At 51.2% G+C, this 16676-nt stretch overlaps 1 protein-coding gene across 28 annotated transcripts in view; it reads left to right on the top strand.

The window, feature by feature from the left end:
- DYSF (dysferlin) overlaps positions 1-11729 on the top strand; it is a 222195-nt gene extending 210466 nt beyond the window's left edge. For all 28 annotated transcript variants that reach the window (XM_073791260.1, XM_033838318.2, XM_033838329.2 and 25 more), the window contains 4 exons: positions 4371-4549; positions 6128-6237; positions 7636-7783; positions 11457-11729. In XM_073791260.1, the coding sequence (XP_073647361.1) occupies positions 4371-4549; positions 6128-6237; positions 7636-7783; positions 11457-11495 (476 nt within the window). In that variant the 3' untranslated portion in view covers positions 11496-11729. The remainder of the gene's footprint in view (positions 1-4370; positions 4550-6127; positions 6238-7635; positions 7784-11456) is intronic.
- Positions 11730-16676: the final 4947 nt, after the last annotated feature.

The following is a 16676-nucleotide window of genomic DNA, read 5'->3' as shown; positions in this document are numbered from 1 at the left end:
GCCAAATTCAAATTTTTGACCAGCTTACTTTTAAAATTCATTTACTCAGTTAAACTTATTTTAAACTTAGTCAATCCTGACCATCTACAAAACTCTTTTCTTGGGGTCCACTTTCCATAAACCTTCCATGACTTAACTTATTTTAGCACAATTCTAACTTTCAAGTTGTGGAATATCTGCAGAGATTAATAATTTTATTTTTTTAAATTTATTTATTTGTGTTTATTTTTGGCTATGTTGGGTCTTCATTGCTGTGCGTGGGCTTTCTCTAGTTGCGGCGAGCAGGGTCTACTCTTCATTGTGGTGCATGGGCTTTACATTATCGTGGCTTCTCTTGTTGTGGAGCACAGGCCTCAGTAGTTGTGGCATGTGGACTCTAGAGCGGAGGCTCAGTAGCTGTGGTGCATGGGCTTAGTTGCTCCATGGCATGTGGGATCTTCCCAGGCCAGGGATCGAACCTGTGTCCCCTTCATTGGCAGGCGGATTCTTAACCACTGCACCACCAGGGAAGCTCTGGAGAGATTAATTTTAGATAAAGATAATTATTTTAAAAAGTGCACCTAAAGCTCTTATCTCATTTGCATTTTCTTTCCTTAAAAGTTTCTTTACATCAAGTTACTTTCCTTGCTGATAAATTTGCAACAGATATAACAAGATTTTATTTAGCTTATATTAAACCTAGGCATAATGAAAGTATTATACTTAATGCTGATGACTCTAATGACATGTCTATATTAATTAGATCAACAAACAAACATTAATACTGAATATTTCTCAGTGCACATGAACCTGAAATTCATTTAGCTTAATTTTTCTTGTATTTAGAATTGTTTGGTTTGTAAGAACTTACTCTTCTTTAAGCCAATTAAATAGAGCTCATCCGCAAATCAACCCCAGCAATGTTATCCAAAGACAAAGACACATACAAGGACACAAACAAACAGAGACACCATAGTTCTCATTTCAAAATTTCAGCCCTGAGTCACGTACAACAACATAAAACCCATCAGTTTACAAAAAGAGGTTGGATTAAATTTAGGTTTCTGGCAGATGGAACAAATCAAGTTCACTTGTCTAGATGGCTGAATTTTTACAGAAAAAACACTTAGTTTTTTAATTTATCCTTGACAAGTCAATTTCTAAATTACTTTGCCCTTTTCTCAAAGTTTGCATTTCAAAAAGATGGCAGAGATGAGCGTTCCTGAGAAGACCAGATAGGACACTCACATCTCAAAGATACAGTCAAGTTTTTCCTAGGATGCCTTTGTTTCCCCTTTGTTTAACATTTACAAGCCTCTTAAGATAAATAGGGAAGGTAGTCAATCAACTTGTTCTCCACTGTCTAAGTTATCTGGGGCTCCTGTGGGGAAATTAGAATCGGATGCCTCAAGTCCAGGGGAGTCCCCTGGCCTCTTACAGGATGTCAGCACAAGGGAAACTGCCCTGCTGTAGAAGTGGCCCCTGGTCCAAGTTGGGTGTCCTGTTGGGTCTTAGATGGTGATACTAAACCAGGTCCCTGTGCCTTGGGGGTTATCATAGAAGCTTCTATTTGATCCCCATGGGTAGGGGAAACAGGAGGCGGTGAATATGTTGGCGGCATGTGGGGGGGGAGCAGTTGGAGAAACTGCTGGTGCAGCCTGCTCTTTTGCAAAACACTTCTAACTGCGAGATCATATAATAATTGAGTGAGCCATTCAGGGACCATCATTCTTCTGATCCTAACATATATTGGGTCCACACCCTATTACAATAGTGTATCATGTCTTTCTTAGTCATAGGCTCATGGCTATGTTTTGCCCATTTATCTAATATACACCCCAAAGGGCTCTCCTTCAGGATAGATGGAGTATTTCCATTTTTTATAAGTTTGATAACACCAAAACACAAAAGACACAAACAAATTCCAACACAAAAGGCCCAAACAAATTCTAGCATCGGTGCACACAAAACCAAGACCAAAACCAATGAACCAGTTCCTAAATCAGGTAGACTTAACCTGCAAAACCAACAAACTAGTTCCCAAATCGGGTAGACTTACCCTACAAAACCAACGAACTGGCTCCAAATCAGGTAGAGTCCAACAACAATTTCCCCCTCCAGTAGGGTACCCCAATCAAACAAATTGGCTTATCCTGTAAAGGAAAAGCCCAAAGTGAGAGGGAAATATGTTGCCAGTGTGCACGCTGGAGCAACTTACCATACAAAGTCGAGTTCATCGACTCGCAACACAAAAGGATACACAAAAGCAAAACAAGACCAAGACCAAAACAAATGAACTGGTTACTGAATTGGGTAGACTAACCGTACAAAATTGAGTCTGTGGACTCGTAGAAGTTGGTATTTTCCTTGCTTCAACTGCCAAGCGCTGCAGTAGCTGGCACCGCTTGAGGGAAGTTTGAAGGGAAGATCCTCAGGACAAATGGTCCTGGCATCTGCTAGGCCTTGCCACAATGTTCCCTGACCGGGGCTGTCTAGCCAAAAAACGGCAAGCCTCCTGGCTGGCTTGCCAAATTTGTTACCGAGTCCAAGCTCACTCTGCTTGCCACACGACAGGCCAATGAATCAGAGATGAGGTGTTGAGGCAAGGAATACGACTTTATTCGGAAAGCTGGCAGACTGAGAAGATTGCAGACTAATGTCTCAAAATAACCATCTTATTGGGGTTTGGATGCCAGTTTCTTTTATAGCACAAAGAGGCGGAGGAGATGAGAAAGTAAAGTAAAAAGGCCATAAGGTTTGCAAACATCACCTGGAATAGCCAGCCTCGGGGAGGGGATGTGTTAATTTCTTCTTTCTTATAGCCATCCACAGATGGACAGGTTCTGGATGTTTCCCTGAAAAAGGCGCCTTGGTTCAACATTCAGGCAGAGGGGCAGGGTTCCCCAAGGCAGGCCATTCTGTATAGACAGTATCCTTTTAGTGAACAAAAGCAGTGGAAAGAAAAGGTTAAAGTAAGAGAAACAGATCCAACATGTGGTCAGATTTGGCTCTTCCCTGTTACAGAATTTCTTCATTTTGGCCTTGGAAAATATTTTTTAGATTTACCTCTCTCACTTAATCCCTTCAGTAACCTATGCTCCAATCCCATTGACTTCGTGTTGTTGGAATTGGATTAGGTGAAACCTCATGAAATTGCTGTTTTTATACGTCAAATATAGTTGAATACCAGAATTTTCATATGGCTCAACCCAGTAGATGGGACTATTCTTGGAGAAGGTGGATAAAATAGATGAGTAGATGAAGCAGTATAGAAAGATAGCTCCTTGGATAACTAGGTGGGCAGATGAAAAAATTGGTGGATGAACCACAATGAGATAACACTTATACCTATAAAAAAGCTAAAGCAAAAACAAAAAATGGAAAATAACAAGTGTTGGAGAGGATGTGGAGAAATTGGAACACTTGTACATTGGTGGTATGCATGTAAAATGGCGCAGCTGCTTGGGAAAAAGTTTGGCAGTTCCTCAAAAAGCTAAACATATGACCTAGCAATTTCACTTCTAGTTATGTACCCAAAAGAATTAAAAACTGGGACTAAGACATCTGCACACCAGTGTTCAGAGCAGCATCATTCACAAGAGTCAAAAGGTGGAAACAATCCAAGTGTCCATCAACAGATGAATGGATAAACAAAATGTGGTATATACATACCATGGAATATTATTCAGCCATAAAAAGTATGAAGTACTGATACATGCTACAACATGGATGAATCTGGAAAACTAAATTTGCCAAGTGAAATAAGCCAGATACAAAAGGATAAATTTTTATGATCCCACTTATATGAAGTGTCTAGAATAGGCTTTTTCATAGAGACAGAAAGTAGATTTAGAGGTTAGCGGGGCTGAGAGGAGAGGGGAATGGGGAGTTATTACTTAATGGATACAGAGTTGCTGTTTGGGGGGAATGAAAAAGTTATGGAAATAGGTAGTGCTGATGGTTGCAAAATGTTGTGAATGTAATTCATGCCACTGAAGTATACATCTGAACATGGTTAAAATAACAAATTTTATCTTATCTATAAATATTTTACTGCACTAAAAACAGTTTAAAAAGTTGATGGTTGATGGATGTAGACGATGGGTGAATGAGTGAATTTGTGCATAGTAAGATGAACAGTTGAGCAGGTGGGAAGTTCTGTTAAGGGTGAATCAGTCAGGGCACAGTAGCAGGCATATGCGTGCATGAATAGATGGATGGGAAGCTGCTGTACAGATGGAATGAGAGGCAGTGGGTGGGGAGTGGAGTTTGAGCCATGGGGCTAAGACCATGGATAGAAGCTGAGGAGGCTGAACTTGCCCAGCCCCAGGGTGGTCCTAGGCTGGCAGTGACTGAGAAAGCGTGGGCCAAAGCACCCTCCTCTGCCACAGGCTCTCTGCAGCTGGACCTCAACCGCATGCCCAAGCCTGCCAAGACCGCTGAGAAGTGTTCCTTGGACCAGCTGGATGACACTTTCCACCCGGAGTGGTTTGTGTCCCTTTTTGAACAGAAAACAGTGAAGGGCTGGTGGCCCTGTGTGGCGGACGAGGGTGAGAAGAAGATACTGGCGGTAAGTCTGTTCCCTCTGGTTGGTGGAAGTGACACGTCCATAGAAATCGCTGAGCACAGACGTGTTCCTCTCCCTCTATCCTGCCCTCCCTGTCTGTTTCCCAAGACACTGTCCCTCTTCCCTGCCAGTTCCCCGCCTTCGTCTCCTCGAGGCTCGTATCCCAGGAAAGCCCATCTAAATCTAAAGATGCCCTAATCTCCCGTGGACGCTGTTTAATTTGTACTTGCTCCTTGGCCTTCACAGTGATCTGTGTCCTGGGTTCCCCTCTGGCTGGGCTTCCTGTGGAGGACAGGGGTCATGCCACTCCCATTTGAGCAGAACCCTATAAGGGACCGTCCTTGTCCTCTTCTCCCTGCCCAGAGGTCTGCCCAGGCGTGTGACTGGGGACCATGGAGAATCATCCTTCCTCTGCAGAGGAAGTAAATGAGTTTACTGTCCTTCCTTGGTATCAGCAGAGGGTTGGTTCCAGGAGCCCGCGTGGACACCAAATCCATGGGTGCTCAAGTCTCATAGTCCACCTTCTGTGTTTGGTTTAATCTACAGATCTGAAACCTGCAAATGAGGACCAACTGTATATTTATTGAAAAAATCTGTGTATAAGTGGACCTGTGCAGTTAAAACCTGTGTTGTTCAAGGGTCAACTGTACTTAGAAATGGCAGAGAGCCAGCCAATCCCTAAAGTGGCCCTTGAAATAAAATATCCGTGTTGTATAACAAATTATAACAATTAATAAGAAATACTAACATCTCAAAAGAAAAATGAGCAAAAGGCCTACATAGATAATACATAAAGCAGTACAGTGGCCATTACATATTTAAGAAGGTTCATTTCCCCTAGTAATTACATAAAGGAATGCTTTAAAATGTGAAAACATTTTTTATGTATTATATTAGGATTTTTAAAAAATAGAAACACTTATTGCTAGTGAGGATGCAGAGAGACAGCCCTCTCATTTACCTCTGTTGGGCAGGCTAATGATTTTTACCATTTGGGGAAACAATGTAGTAATATATAGCCAGAGACTTAACAATATTTATGCCCTTGAAACTTTTCATCCCACTTCTAAAATCTCTCCTAAAGAAATAACCCCATAAAATTAAAAATTTAGGGTTTATTTATAACAACAAAGAGTTGGAAACAACCTAAACGAACCAAAATAACTGGTTTACTAAATAAATTATGGTCAACCATAGCATAGATACAGCATGAAAAGCAGACTTTAAAGAGTATATAATTATATAATAAAATATATTCCTAAATGAAAGAAACAAGCTATAGAACCATATATACACAGCGTGACATTTCATATACTTGCAAAGAAAAATAGCTCTGATGAATAAAGTATTACGAGTGCTTGTCTCTACACAGTAGAAGTATGGGTGACAGTCTCCTTTTTTATACATTTCCGTAGTTGCTATGTGTTCTGCAAGGAGCAGGTACTTTTATGAGCAGATCACCCTGTATCTTTTTTTCAAACAAATCATAAAGTGACCTTTACATCTGTCCTGGCCTGGCTCCTCTCCAAGCCATGGGGCCAAGCCTTTATGTCTCTGATCAGGTCCCCCTTGTCCCCTCAGGGCAAGTTGGAGATGACTTTGGAGATTGTGGCGGAGAGCGAACATGAGGAGCGGCCGGCCGGCCAGGGCCGGGATGAGCCCAACATGAACCCCAAGCTCGAGGACCCAAGGTTGGTGCTCAGCCCCTGAGCCCTGATGCCCAAGGGGACGGGGAGGAGTATCCACAGTTCAGGAGGCACTCACCGTAGAGCCGCACAGAGGCCCCAGGGCCCAGAGAGGGGTGTGACTCATCCAACGGTACACATTGTTAGGGGGCAGGTGACAGACATCATTCCAGGACACGCTGGGCTCGTCAGCTAGTTCCAGAAGCAGGCGCTGTTGGGTAGCTCTTGGTTGTAGGCCAGGCGTGCTGTCATATATATGTTGTGTCATGGAACCTTCCCTGCTGAGTCGTTGTTAGTATCCCCGCTTTACAGATGAGGAAACAATCACAGCAAAGTTAAATAAGGTCATTCCGAGGAAAGTGGCGAAGCTGAAATTCTCACACCTGGTCTGATTGGCCCCGGAGCCTGACCAAGCTCTTTCCCTGACCAAGCTGCCTTCCATGGCTCTCCTATGGTGTCAATGTGGCTTTCAAAAGGCCTTTCAGCTTTAATTTTCCCAGCTGTGAAATGGGGGCCTAGTCCCTGCCTCCCCTACCTCACAGGCCTCTAAGGGTGGGAACTACATCCCAATCCAGTGGATGCAGAAGCCTTGAAGGCAGTTACCGGAGCCTGAAAGATGGCTGTTCGGGGGCGGGGCGGGGTGGGGGGGAGTGAGCGGGGCTGCATTCGCTGGGTCCCTTTCCACGGCCTGCTCAGCTCAAGTCACACTTAGCACAGACAGCCCACTTTGTTATAGCGCTATCCTGAGTGCCGCTGGCTGGCAGAGCAGGGAGAGGCATCCCTGCCCAAGGATGCTGGGATCTGGGTGGAAAGACAGAGAGACCCAGGAGACCCAGCAGCACGCAAGCAGATGTGAAAACGGCCGTTACTGAGACACAAAATCCTGCCCGCTCTTTGACTTGTGAGGCTGACCTAGGGGAAGGATTTGAGGTTCTTGGTTATGAGACACAATCAGCTTTCTGGGTTCACTCCCTGCCAGTGAACGAGCCCCGTGCCTCTAGCCCAGTGGCTTAGCTTCTCTGGGGCTCGTGGACCGTAGCTCACCTAACGTGGAGCCCCCTTAAGCTCTGCCCAGTCCCCAAATCTCTAGTCTGTGACTAAGTCCTGGGTCAGGAAGGAGAGAGTGGCAGGGAAGGTGACCTGGACAGGGTGGCTGAGCACGGGGTCCCTGAGCGTGTGCAGGGCTTGACAGCACCAAGAAGAGGAGGGCAACATGGGCGGGGCTCACACTGTAGCAAAGGCTGGGAGGAGAGGGCGATGCAGGTGTGGACAGGGGCTGGGGGCCTGGAGGCTGGGCAGGTCTGGGGGGCTGACTCGGGTGGGCCAGGGCAATTTGTGAGCAGGACCCGGAGGGAGCAGCCCTGGTGGGAGGTACCCTGCTGACCTCTGGGATCTCACTCACAGGCGCCCTGACACCTCCTTCCTCTGGTTCACCTCTCCGTACAAGACCATGAAGTTTATCCTCTGGCGGCGGTTCCGGTGCGCCATCATCCTCTTCATCCTTCTCTTCATTCTCCTGCTGTTCTTGGGCATCTTTGTCTACTCCTTCCCGGTAAGCTGGCCTGAGTGGGGAGGCACAGACCCTTGTCTTGGAGGAGCTCCTGGTCTGACGTGGGAGGTACAGCCCTTGACCTCCAGCAGCTTCTGGTTCTCAGGGGAGTCTGTCATTGTCCTCAAAGTGCACCCCGTGTCTGATGGAGAGAAGTAGCTTCTGTCTTTGGGGAGTCCATGGTCTGATGAGGGAGACATAGGCCCTGCTCTGGGGAGTCCCCAGTCTGGTAGGAGACCCTTGGGGAGCTCTTAGCCCAGTGAGGGAATCTGAGTTCTTGCCCGTGATGGGGAGACACCGCATCCTCAGCAAGCCCCTGAGGGGCTATGTAATCAAGGGGTTGGCAGAAGGCGAGGCCCCTTGGGCAGGCATGGGCAGGGGAACCTTCTTGAAGGAGGGTGTGGAGTGGGTCAGGAGGGGCAGGGAAGGTGTAGATGGCAGAGCAGAGGGGAAGGTCCTCTGCTTGTGAGGATAGCACCTGCTGAGGACCTGGGGCTGGAGAGGGTGCCACCTGGGAACCTGAGAAAGTGTGTCCTGCCTGCTGCAGTGGGGTGGGCGTGGGGCAAGGTGTGGGCGAGGAGGGGGTGGGCAAGGAGCGTCTCACTGGGCGCAGTAAACACTGGGGCCCCTTTCACCTGCTAAGAAGCCAGTTGATGCCTGACGAAGAGTGGCCAGGGCCACCCGCGTGGGGACTGCTGTGCCCAGCTCCAGGGGCCCCTCCCAAGGGAGGAGGTTCTGGAGCTCTCTTCCCTGCCTGTGCTTCCCTCATCCTCACAGCAGCACCCCCAGTGTCTCTAGAACCTCAGAAGGGATCACAGTGTCCCCAGGCTGACACCTGATTTTTAATATTCTTGAAATTTTGGAAACTTTTTAATACAAAAAATTCAAAATCGTATGTAAGTAGAGGAATGGTGTGATCGACTCCATGTCACCCTTATTTGAATGGAAAGAAACACACATCCAGAGAGGAGAGGGACCAGCTCAGGGCTGCATGGCAGCCCTGTGTACAGCTCCCGGTCTGGGGTTCCGGCCACAGCCTTGGTCAGCACCAGGCCGCCGGCCAAGCACACTGTCCCACAGTGGGTAGTGCGCTCTGGGAATCACTCACCTGTGAGCTCTTTGCTTCGTGAATCCTCCGGGAGGAGGAGGCCCCCGAGAGCGCTCTCCCACCGTAGCTGGCAAGGCATTGTACCAGCAGAGCACGCCTCCTACGAGGAGGACGGTTAAAACCACGGAACAATCCCCTGCAGGCCCTAAGGTCATGAACTGTGGGAGCAGCAGAGAGGATGCTCTGGTTTGGACGTCCAGGCCCCGGCTAGCCCTTGGACCCTAAGTGACAAAGGAGGGTCTAGAGCTGGGATGACCGTGAGCTGGGCCGCGAGCCGGGCCCTCGTCTCAGCTGACTGTGTTGCCTGGAGCGCCAGGCTGAGGCTGTTCTGAGGCCCAGCGAGACGACTCACGGCCCGTTGGCCAAATGTGCCTGAGGCCCAGGGGCGGGTCCAGGCTGGGGGACCCTGAAGCTCATTCGGTTCGGGGGGCCCTCCTGAAGCAAAGGAAGACGGATTACAAGTACAAGGTTAGCTGCTGGGCCCTGGAAGGGCACGAGCAAGGGTGGTGCCTGGAGTGTAGCTGCCCTGGCAGTGACCTGGGCTCAGGGGTTGGGCCCAGGACTCCCCTTGTGGTCCCCTGTGTCTCCTCCCCTGGGACGCAGCCCTGTGGCCAAGTTGGGGAGGCGCAGTGGCCCTCACCTGGCCTGTCCTCAGGCTTACCTCCTCTCATGTTGAGGGCACCCAGCCGCCCCTCGGTTCAGGTGAAGACCTTATTAGCGCACGAAGTGTGTCCGGGAGGTGAGGGCGTGTTGTGTGGGTGAGGGAGAGGCTGGTGGGCCCCGTGCCCCTGGGAGCTGTCGGTCCACGAGGAGATGCAGTGAAGCCAGGGACGAGGGGGAGCACAGGGTACAGCCTAACGCCTCACTGAGAGGCCAGGCCGGGGAGCGTGGGCAAAGGGGAGCTGGTGTGGACCCTCGCTCCTTGAGGAGGTGGGCTGAGGAGCAAGCAGCGGCAGCACCAGGGAGCTGGTAAGAAATGCAGAGTCCTGGGCCAGCCCCAGGCCTGCTGAGGAGAATCTGCCTCGGGAACATCGAGGTCAGAGCATCGCTGCTGTGTGGAGCACAGCTCCATGTGGAGTCAGGAGCTGTTGGCTGGGTTCTGGCTCTGTCAGTGGCTCCCCAGTGACCGTGGCCAGGCCCTCCCGTCGCGTGAGGGAGGGGCTGGGATAGGTCAGTGCTGACCTGCTGTGACTAGCACTGTGGATAGGGGAGCGATTTTGCCTTCCCCAGGGGGGCTGCATGTCAAGCCAGCCTTCTGCTGAAGAGCTGAGGGGAGGGCCCCGCCCCTGCAAGGCACTAGGGCTGCAGACTAGGCCTCGGGGACCTGGGGAAGGAGGCCCTGCTGCTTGGCTGGGAGACGGACAGAAGATTTCCAGTCCCTTCCAGCCTGTGGTCCTTTCTCGTCCCTGGGGCAGCCTTACCCCAAAGCCCTGCGGGCAGGCCCTGGTCAGAGCCTCTTCCCTGTGTCCTGAGTCCCCAGCAGCAGCATCAATCTCCTTTGAGATCTTCGGGATGTGTCCTGTTTCGAATGCCAGCCCTGCCTTCTCTCTCCAGAGCTGGCATGTGGGGTGAGATCCTAGGCGAGGGCTGTAGGGCAGCCTGGGTCTGAGGCTGCAGACTGCTTTTGCTTGCAGGCCTTTGCTACAAGCTGGGCGTATCCTCCTTCCCTCCAGCCAAGTCACCCAGTCACCTGGTGGATGCCAGGCCTGTGACCGTCCATCACCTGGCTTTCAGGCCTTGGGGGGCAGAGGCCTGGGTGTAGAGGGGCTCCCCCCCAGTTGGCCTCATCTCCCACCCTCTTGGAAATTCCCCTGGGAGGGGGACAGGGAGGGCAGCCCGTCTGATTCCTCCCAGCTCTGCCCTAGAGGCAGCCGGGAGCAGGGCCAGTGTGGGGAGGCAGGAGGCGATCTGGCAGGGAAGGAGCGGCGGCTTTGTTTCCAGAGTTGGCTTTCCTGGGCGGCGCTGGGGAACATACTGTCCCAATTAGGAGCCCTGTGTTGTGTTGTATGTGTTTTCATGGTTTTGGGGGGAGGAGTGGGGAGGGGAGATTCCTGCCAGTCCTGCAGCAGCCAGGGCTTAATCAGGGGTGACCCATCTCTAGGGCTGGCCCGCACTGTGGGTCATCCCTCTATACCCCCCACCCCAACTCTCTCTCTGCGTTTTGGACGGGAGCGCGGTGGCCAGCGAGCCCCAGGTTCCCGCGCTGGGCAGTGTGGGAGGAGGGTGGGGAGAAGCGCAGCCGTGCCTTCAGGCCACCTGTCTGATGGAAAAGGCCGGTCCTGGCCTGGCCAGGGGCAGAGTCCTCTCCGTAGCTGGGCAGAACCTGGGGGTGGGCCCTGGAGAGATGGGGGAGAAGCCAGAGCAATTCAGGCGCTGTGGCCCCCAGGCAGGAGTGTGGGCTTGTGTGACAGCGAGAGCGCTGGCAGGGTGGAGTGCTGAGCCGAGTGTGGCCTGGGGGCTGATGAGGGAGAGGTGCAGGCAGGTGGTTGAGCGGATCAGCCACCTTTCCCAGCTCCGATTCCCTGGCAGCTGTCATCACCTGTCCCTGCCTCTCCCCCCTCCCTCCAGAACTATACCGCCATGAAGCTGGTGAAGCCATTCAGCTGAGGACTCTCGGGCCCAGGACTGGCTGCCTCCTCTGCCCTGCTCAGCTGAGTGTCTCCAGCTGTCCAGGCCTCACCGTCCTGCCAGGGTGGGCAGACAGAGAGAGGGACTGGCACGTGCTCCAAGCGTTGGCGACATCGAGCCCTGCGGTCACCCCGCTTTCATCATTTCTTTCTCCCCCATCCCAACCCTTTTGGGGATCAGCCCATGTGTATTTCAGTATAAAACAGTTTGAACCACAAAGCGGCGTTGGTGTGTGTATCTCTGTGGCACCTGAATGGGGTGACTGTGCCGGGGATGTCTGGGTGGGCGCGTGTGTGGGGTGTGTGCCTCTGTGCCACGTTCCCAGTGGGACTGTGTATCTTTCGGCAGGACTGGTAGGGGTGGCGGGGGCTTTGAGGCTTGATGTCTGGCCTGCCTGGAGACCCAGCCTGTTCTGCTTCCGGGACGCCCCTCCACCCTGTGCCCTCCTTCCTCAGGCATCTCCTCGCCCACGGTGATCTTTGCTTGGGTGGGCAGTTACCTGCACCATGCCCGGGAAGAGGTTCCACTTATGCACATGGAGCCCCTCGGAAAAACTCTCCAGGCTGGGAGGCTGCTGGACCCCTGGCTGTGACCTTGTCTCCCATGCTCTTGGAATTTTTTTGGGTTCCCTCCCTCTGTTTCCTCACCCTGCTTTAATGATCTGGACTGGATAAACACACCCTTTTCTTGTGGTCTGAGCATCGCATTAGCTTTCGGGCTGACATCTCTTGCAGGAATCAGGCTTCATCTACAAGAGCAGCAAGAACACACTTAGAGAAAAACCAAAGAGCACAAAAACATCGCGTTTCCAAAATGGAGGCCTCTGCCTCTGTTGGCCGGTGGGCTGGAACTCTGGAGCACAGCCTGGCGGGAGGGCTTCTCCCATTTCCTGCTGTGAGCCTGTTCCCGTGGCCCAGGCCCCGAGGCCCCAGAGTGAGCCTTCCAGCCCCCTTGTCTCTTCACTGCATGCTGGGACCCAGACTGAGGCCCTGCCTCGTCCCCACCTGATTGGCAGGACTGGGGGGTGACTGGCACAGGGCTGATGACCTGAACCCTCCTGGGTGAGGGAGCTGCATCTTGAACATAGAGTGCTTCTCTCTTCAGGAGAGGTTCTGGCTGGAGGACACCCTCAGTGTCCAGCTCCGTGTGGGCCCTGAGAACCTGGGTGGCCAGTCCTGAGACTCTGACGCCTGACACCTGGAGCCAGGTGGCCACACCTCGCACAGAACAGGCAGCAAGGACTGGGGTTACCCAACTCTTCTGGGTCGTGAGCCTTCCCTGAATACCCACCGTGCCCGCCTGCTTGGAGGCCGTGAGCAGGCGATTCCACGGAGAGGGCTGGAGGTGAAAGGATGGAAGAGCTGGGGCTGCAGCTTTGGGAGGTGCTGAGAGAGCTTAGAGGCTCTGGAGACCTGAGAATATTGGAAGGTAGGGAGGAGGAAGCCACTGAGGAGGGAAAGATAGATCGAAGACACGAGAGAGAAAATGGGATAATTAATGGAACCAGCTTCTGGAGAAGGAGGGGAGGGCGTAAGCTTTGGAAAGAAAGTTCTCTTTTTCTTACAGGTACAAGAACACTGGAGGAAATAAATACATACTGTGCAAGTATCAGCTGGGTTAAATGAGTTTGGGGGTACATTGTGCCCACTTATTAACTTTTTCCTTTAATCATTTGCTTTCTCTTGCTGCTTTGAGTTGCAGATCATAGGAAACATTATTTAAACGAGTAAAGGGAAATATAATGGCTTTAGAGAAATGAAATTTTCAGAGGGATTGACCTCAGGTGAGGGCTCACTCACCTCCTCAATTAGGTCACCAAGACTTTGCATTCTGTCTCCGCTCTGCCCTTGTCAGGCTAGGGTTGGGGTTAAAGCTGCCGCCTGGAACCATATAGGCCACCAAGCAAAACTCAGGGAGAATGAGGAACGGATGGTGAGGAGATACCGTGTCCAGCACATGTTTATTGAGAGACTCCACATGACAGCCCTAGAGCAGGTTCTGAGGATATAGCAGGGAGTTACATGTGACTCCTGGCCTTCCATAGCTCCCAGCATGGGGGGAAAGGCGGATCAGGAAACCATGGTTATTTGAACGCTTGTGAGAGTATCAGAGAAGGGACACCCTGGGGCAGGGAAGGGATGTCATCTGAGTGGAGCGTTGGAATGGCCCAGTGGCTAAGAAGGGAAAGCTGTGCTGAGCAGCTGGGATAGAGACCAGTCTCCGGCTGTCAGAGAGCCTGGCTTCTTCGGGGCAGGGCTGGGTGTGGAAGGGCCTGTATCTGCAGCTGAAGAGTTTGAACTTCATTCCGGAGGTAAGCAAGAAGCACGGAAAGACTTAAAGCCGGACTGACCTTGATCAGAGGTGTGGTTTCTTAGTTCTTATCTTGGGAGACAGGAGTCTTCTGGGAGCATATGGTGGGGCTTCAGGTTGTATAAGCCTTATGGCTTTCGAGAGGGTGAGGGTCCAGTGATCTCACCCAATTCTGCAATAGGGTCTATGATCACAAGTGGTGAAGAACAGTTGCTCAGGATGCTGTGTGGCCGGTTGCAGAGGGCCATTCTAGAAGACTGGTCCATTAGTCCAGGAGCCAACTCTGAAAAGCAGGGCAGGAGTCATTCATTCATCCATTCACTCATTCATTCATTTAAGAAATACATACACACACACACACACACACGGAGAGACATCTGTGTACCAGACAAAGTGCTAGGCTCTAGAGATACAATGCTGAAAAGGATAAACATGGTTCCTGTTCTCCCAGAGCTCACAACTGAGTAGCAGAGGGAGACAAGTAGATGGGTAATTACAACACACTGATGGGCAAGGGTTACAGGGTTAAGGGCAGGGAATGGAAAAGACAGTAGAGAGAGCAAAGACTGACCAGAAATGGTTCAAAGATCTGTAAGAATCTCCACAGGGCATAGAGCCGTGGTTCTCAACCAGGGCCGATTTTTGCCCCCCAGGTCACATTTGACATTGTCTGGAGCCAGTTTTTATGGTCCTGGCTTGGGGTGGAGGGGATGAGGGTGCTACTGGCATCCAGGAGCTACTAAACATCCCTCAGTGCACAGGACACACCCTCCCACCCCAAATTATCCAGTCCGAAGATCTGATAGTGCTGCTGTTGGAAACTCTGGCATAGAGATCGTGGACTGCAGAGACCTGAGCAGATAGAACTAAGAGGCCTGGGGGATTGACTGGTTAGGGCTGGGGTGGGGCGGTGGGGTGGTGGGATGGGAGATGAATTCCAAATGACTCCCACTTGCCTGGCTTTGTGAGTGGTGGGACCATTCATGAAGTCCGTTTTGGACAACAAAGTTCCTCCACGTCTCCCTACTAATATGGTCTCTCCTCTCTTCACAAAGTTCTAGAAAGCATCATTTATACTTGCTGTCTCCATGCCCTTACCCTGCACTCACTCCTCCACCCACTGTGGTCTGACTTCATCCCTGTGGCTGACTCATTGGGTCGTCTTCTCCAACAGCCATCCCCTTTCTATTCCCCTGTGGCACTGTGCCGAGAAAAGAGCCCTGCCCCAGCCCTCGGGGAAGGTGTCTTATGAGATCAAGCCAACCATAGTAAAGCCATTACCCTTGACGGTGATTGGTTTAGGAAGAGGCATGTGACTCATTTATGGCCAATGAGATGTGAGGGGAAGGTGGTGATGGTTACGGGTGGGGAGGGTGCTTGAAAAGTTTCTAGGAAGGTTTTATCCCCAATAACAAAGGACACACAAGAAGACACATCTTCATCTTTTGCCTTTTCTTCTTGTGGAAAAAACGTAATGTCTGGAGCCATGGCTGCCATCTTGTGATCATGAGGGGACAAGCCTGAGGAAGAAAGTCGATCAGAGGATGGCAAGAACCTGATTCTCCAGGAAGCTATTGAGAAAGAACCAACTCTGGAACTTCCCTACTTCCAAGAGGTCTTGTTATGTGGGATCATAAATTCCTTATTGTTTAAGCCATCTTCGGTTGGGTAGTGTGCTACCCATAGCTCAAAGCATCCTTGTTGGTAGATTTCATTCTACTGTTTTCACTGCAGTCGCCAATAACCGGGGCGTTGTGTCCAGGCACCACATCTAAGACATCATGAGTTTATTCTTTATTATAACAGTTTTCCCACAGATGGCAGTAAAGTGTTTTGTTCTAATAAAATCAGTGTGTTACAGTTTTCTGAAAGAAGCGAACTACCTTGAGGAAGGGGCGCCTTTCTCTAATTCACACCAGGACCCCACCTACCCCGGTTGTTAAATCTGTGGACGCGGACCCTCCCAACGCTCTGTAGCAGCTGGCAGCACTGAGCGTTCTCTGCTTCTTAATACACTTTCAGTTTTTGGCTTCCATGCCACCACGGTTGCCCAATATTCCTCTTTTCTGTCCGGCCCTGCCTTCTCTGATTGGTCTCTAGTGTTCCCCAGGGCCCTTGGCCTGGCCCTCTCTTCTTACTCTGCATCTCCTCAGCTGCCTCACCCACTCCTGTGGCTTTGGTTGTTCTCTAGAGGCTACTGACCCTGGAATCCCTACCTCTAGCCCCATTTTTTCCCTGTGCTGCAGCCATGCTAGCCAACTGCTTACCCAGTGGGCATCTCCCCCCAGGGTGACTTACCGGCTCTGCAAACGCAACCCCCGCCTCCCATCCCCACTCAACATCTCTATCCTCCACCCCATGAGAACAGCTCCTGCCCTGTGGTTCCCTCCATCGACCCAGTCACTAGAGCTGAATGTGTGGGAGGCATCCTTGAGTCTTACCTCCTCCTTAGCCTGTATCCAAGACATCAGCAGATCCCACAAATTCTGCCTCTTGGATCTCTCTGGATCGAGCTACTTTTCTTCCCAACGCCACCCCTTCCAATTACGATCAGGCCCCCAAGCAGGCCAGTCATTGGAACCCAGGTAGCACTCCTTCAGCCTTCTCCCTCGCCACACCTCAGTTCACTGTCTGCGGGCAGTCAGCCCTGGACCCAGCTGTGGTCCCCTCCTCCCAGATTCCATCCTCACAAGGGAGGTCAGCCATGCTGGCCCAGGGTCCTCAGAGGACAATCCTGCCATCTTTCTTGCCTCACCTGTTGCTTTTCCCTCTGCTCTACTGAGTGGAACGCTGAGCAAGCCTGGCCTTGGCCCGTGGCTCAGGCCTCAGCATGGCCCCTTCCTCTGGGAG

Source organism: Tursiops truncatus, chromosome 14, assembly GCF_011762595.2.
Source record: "Tursiops truncatus isolate mTurTru1 chromosome 14, mTurTru1.mat.Y, whole genome shotgun sequence".
Taxonomy (NCBI): domain Eukaryota; kingdom Metazoa; phylum Chordata; class Mammalia; order Artiodactyla; family Delphinidae; genus Tursiops; species Tursiops truncatus.
This window is presented reverse-complemented; position numbering and strand designations above follow the sequence as displayed.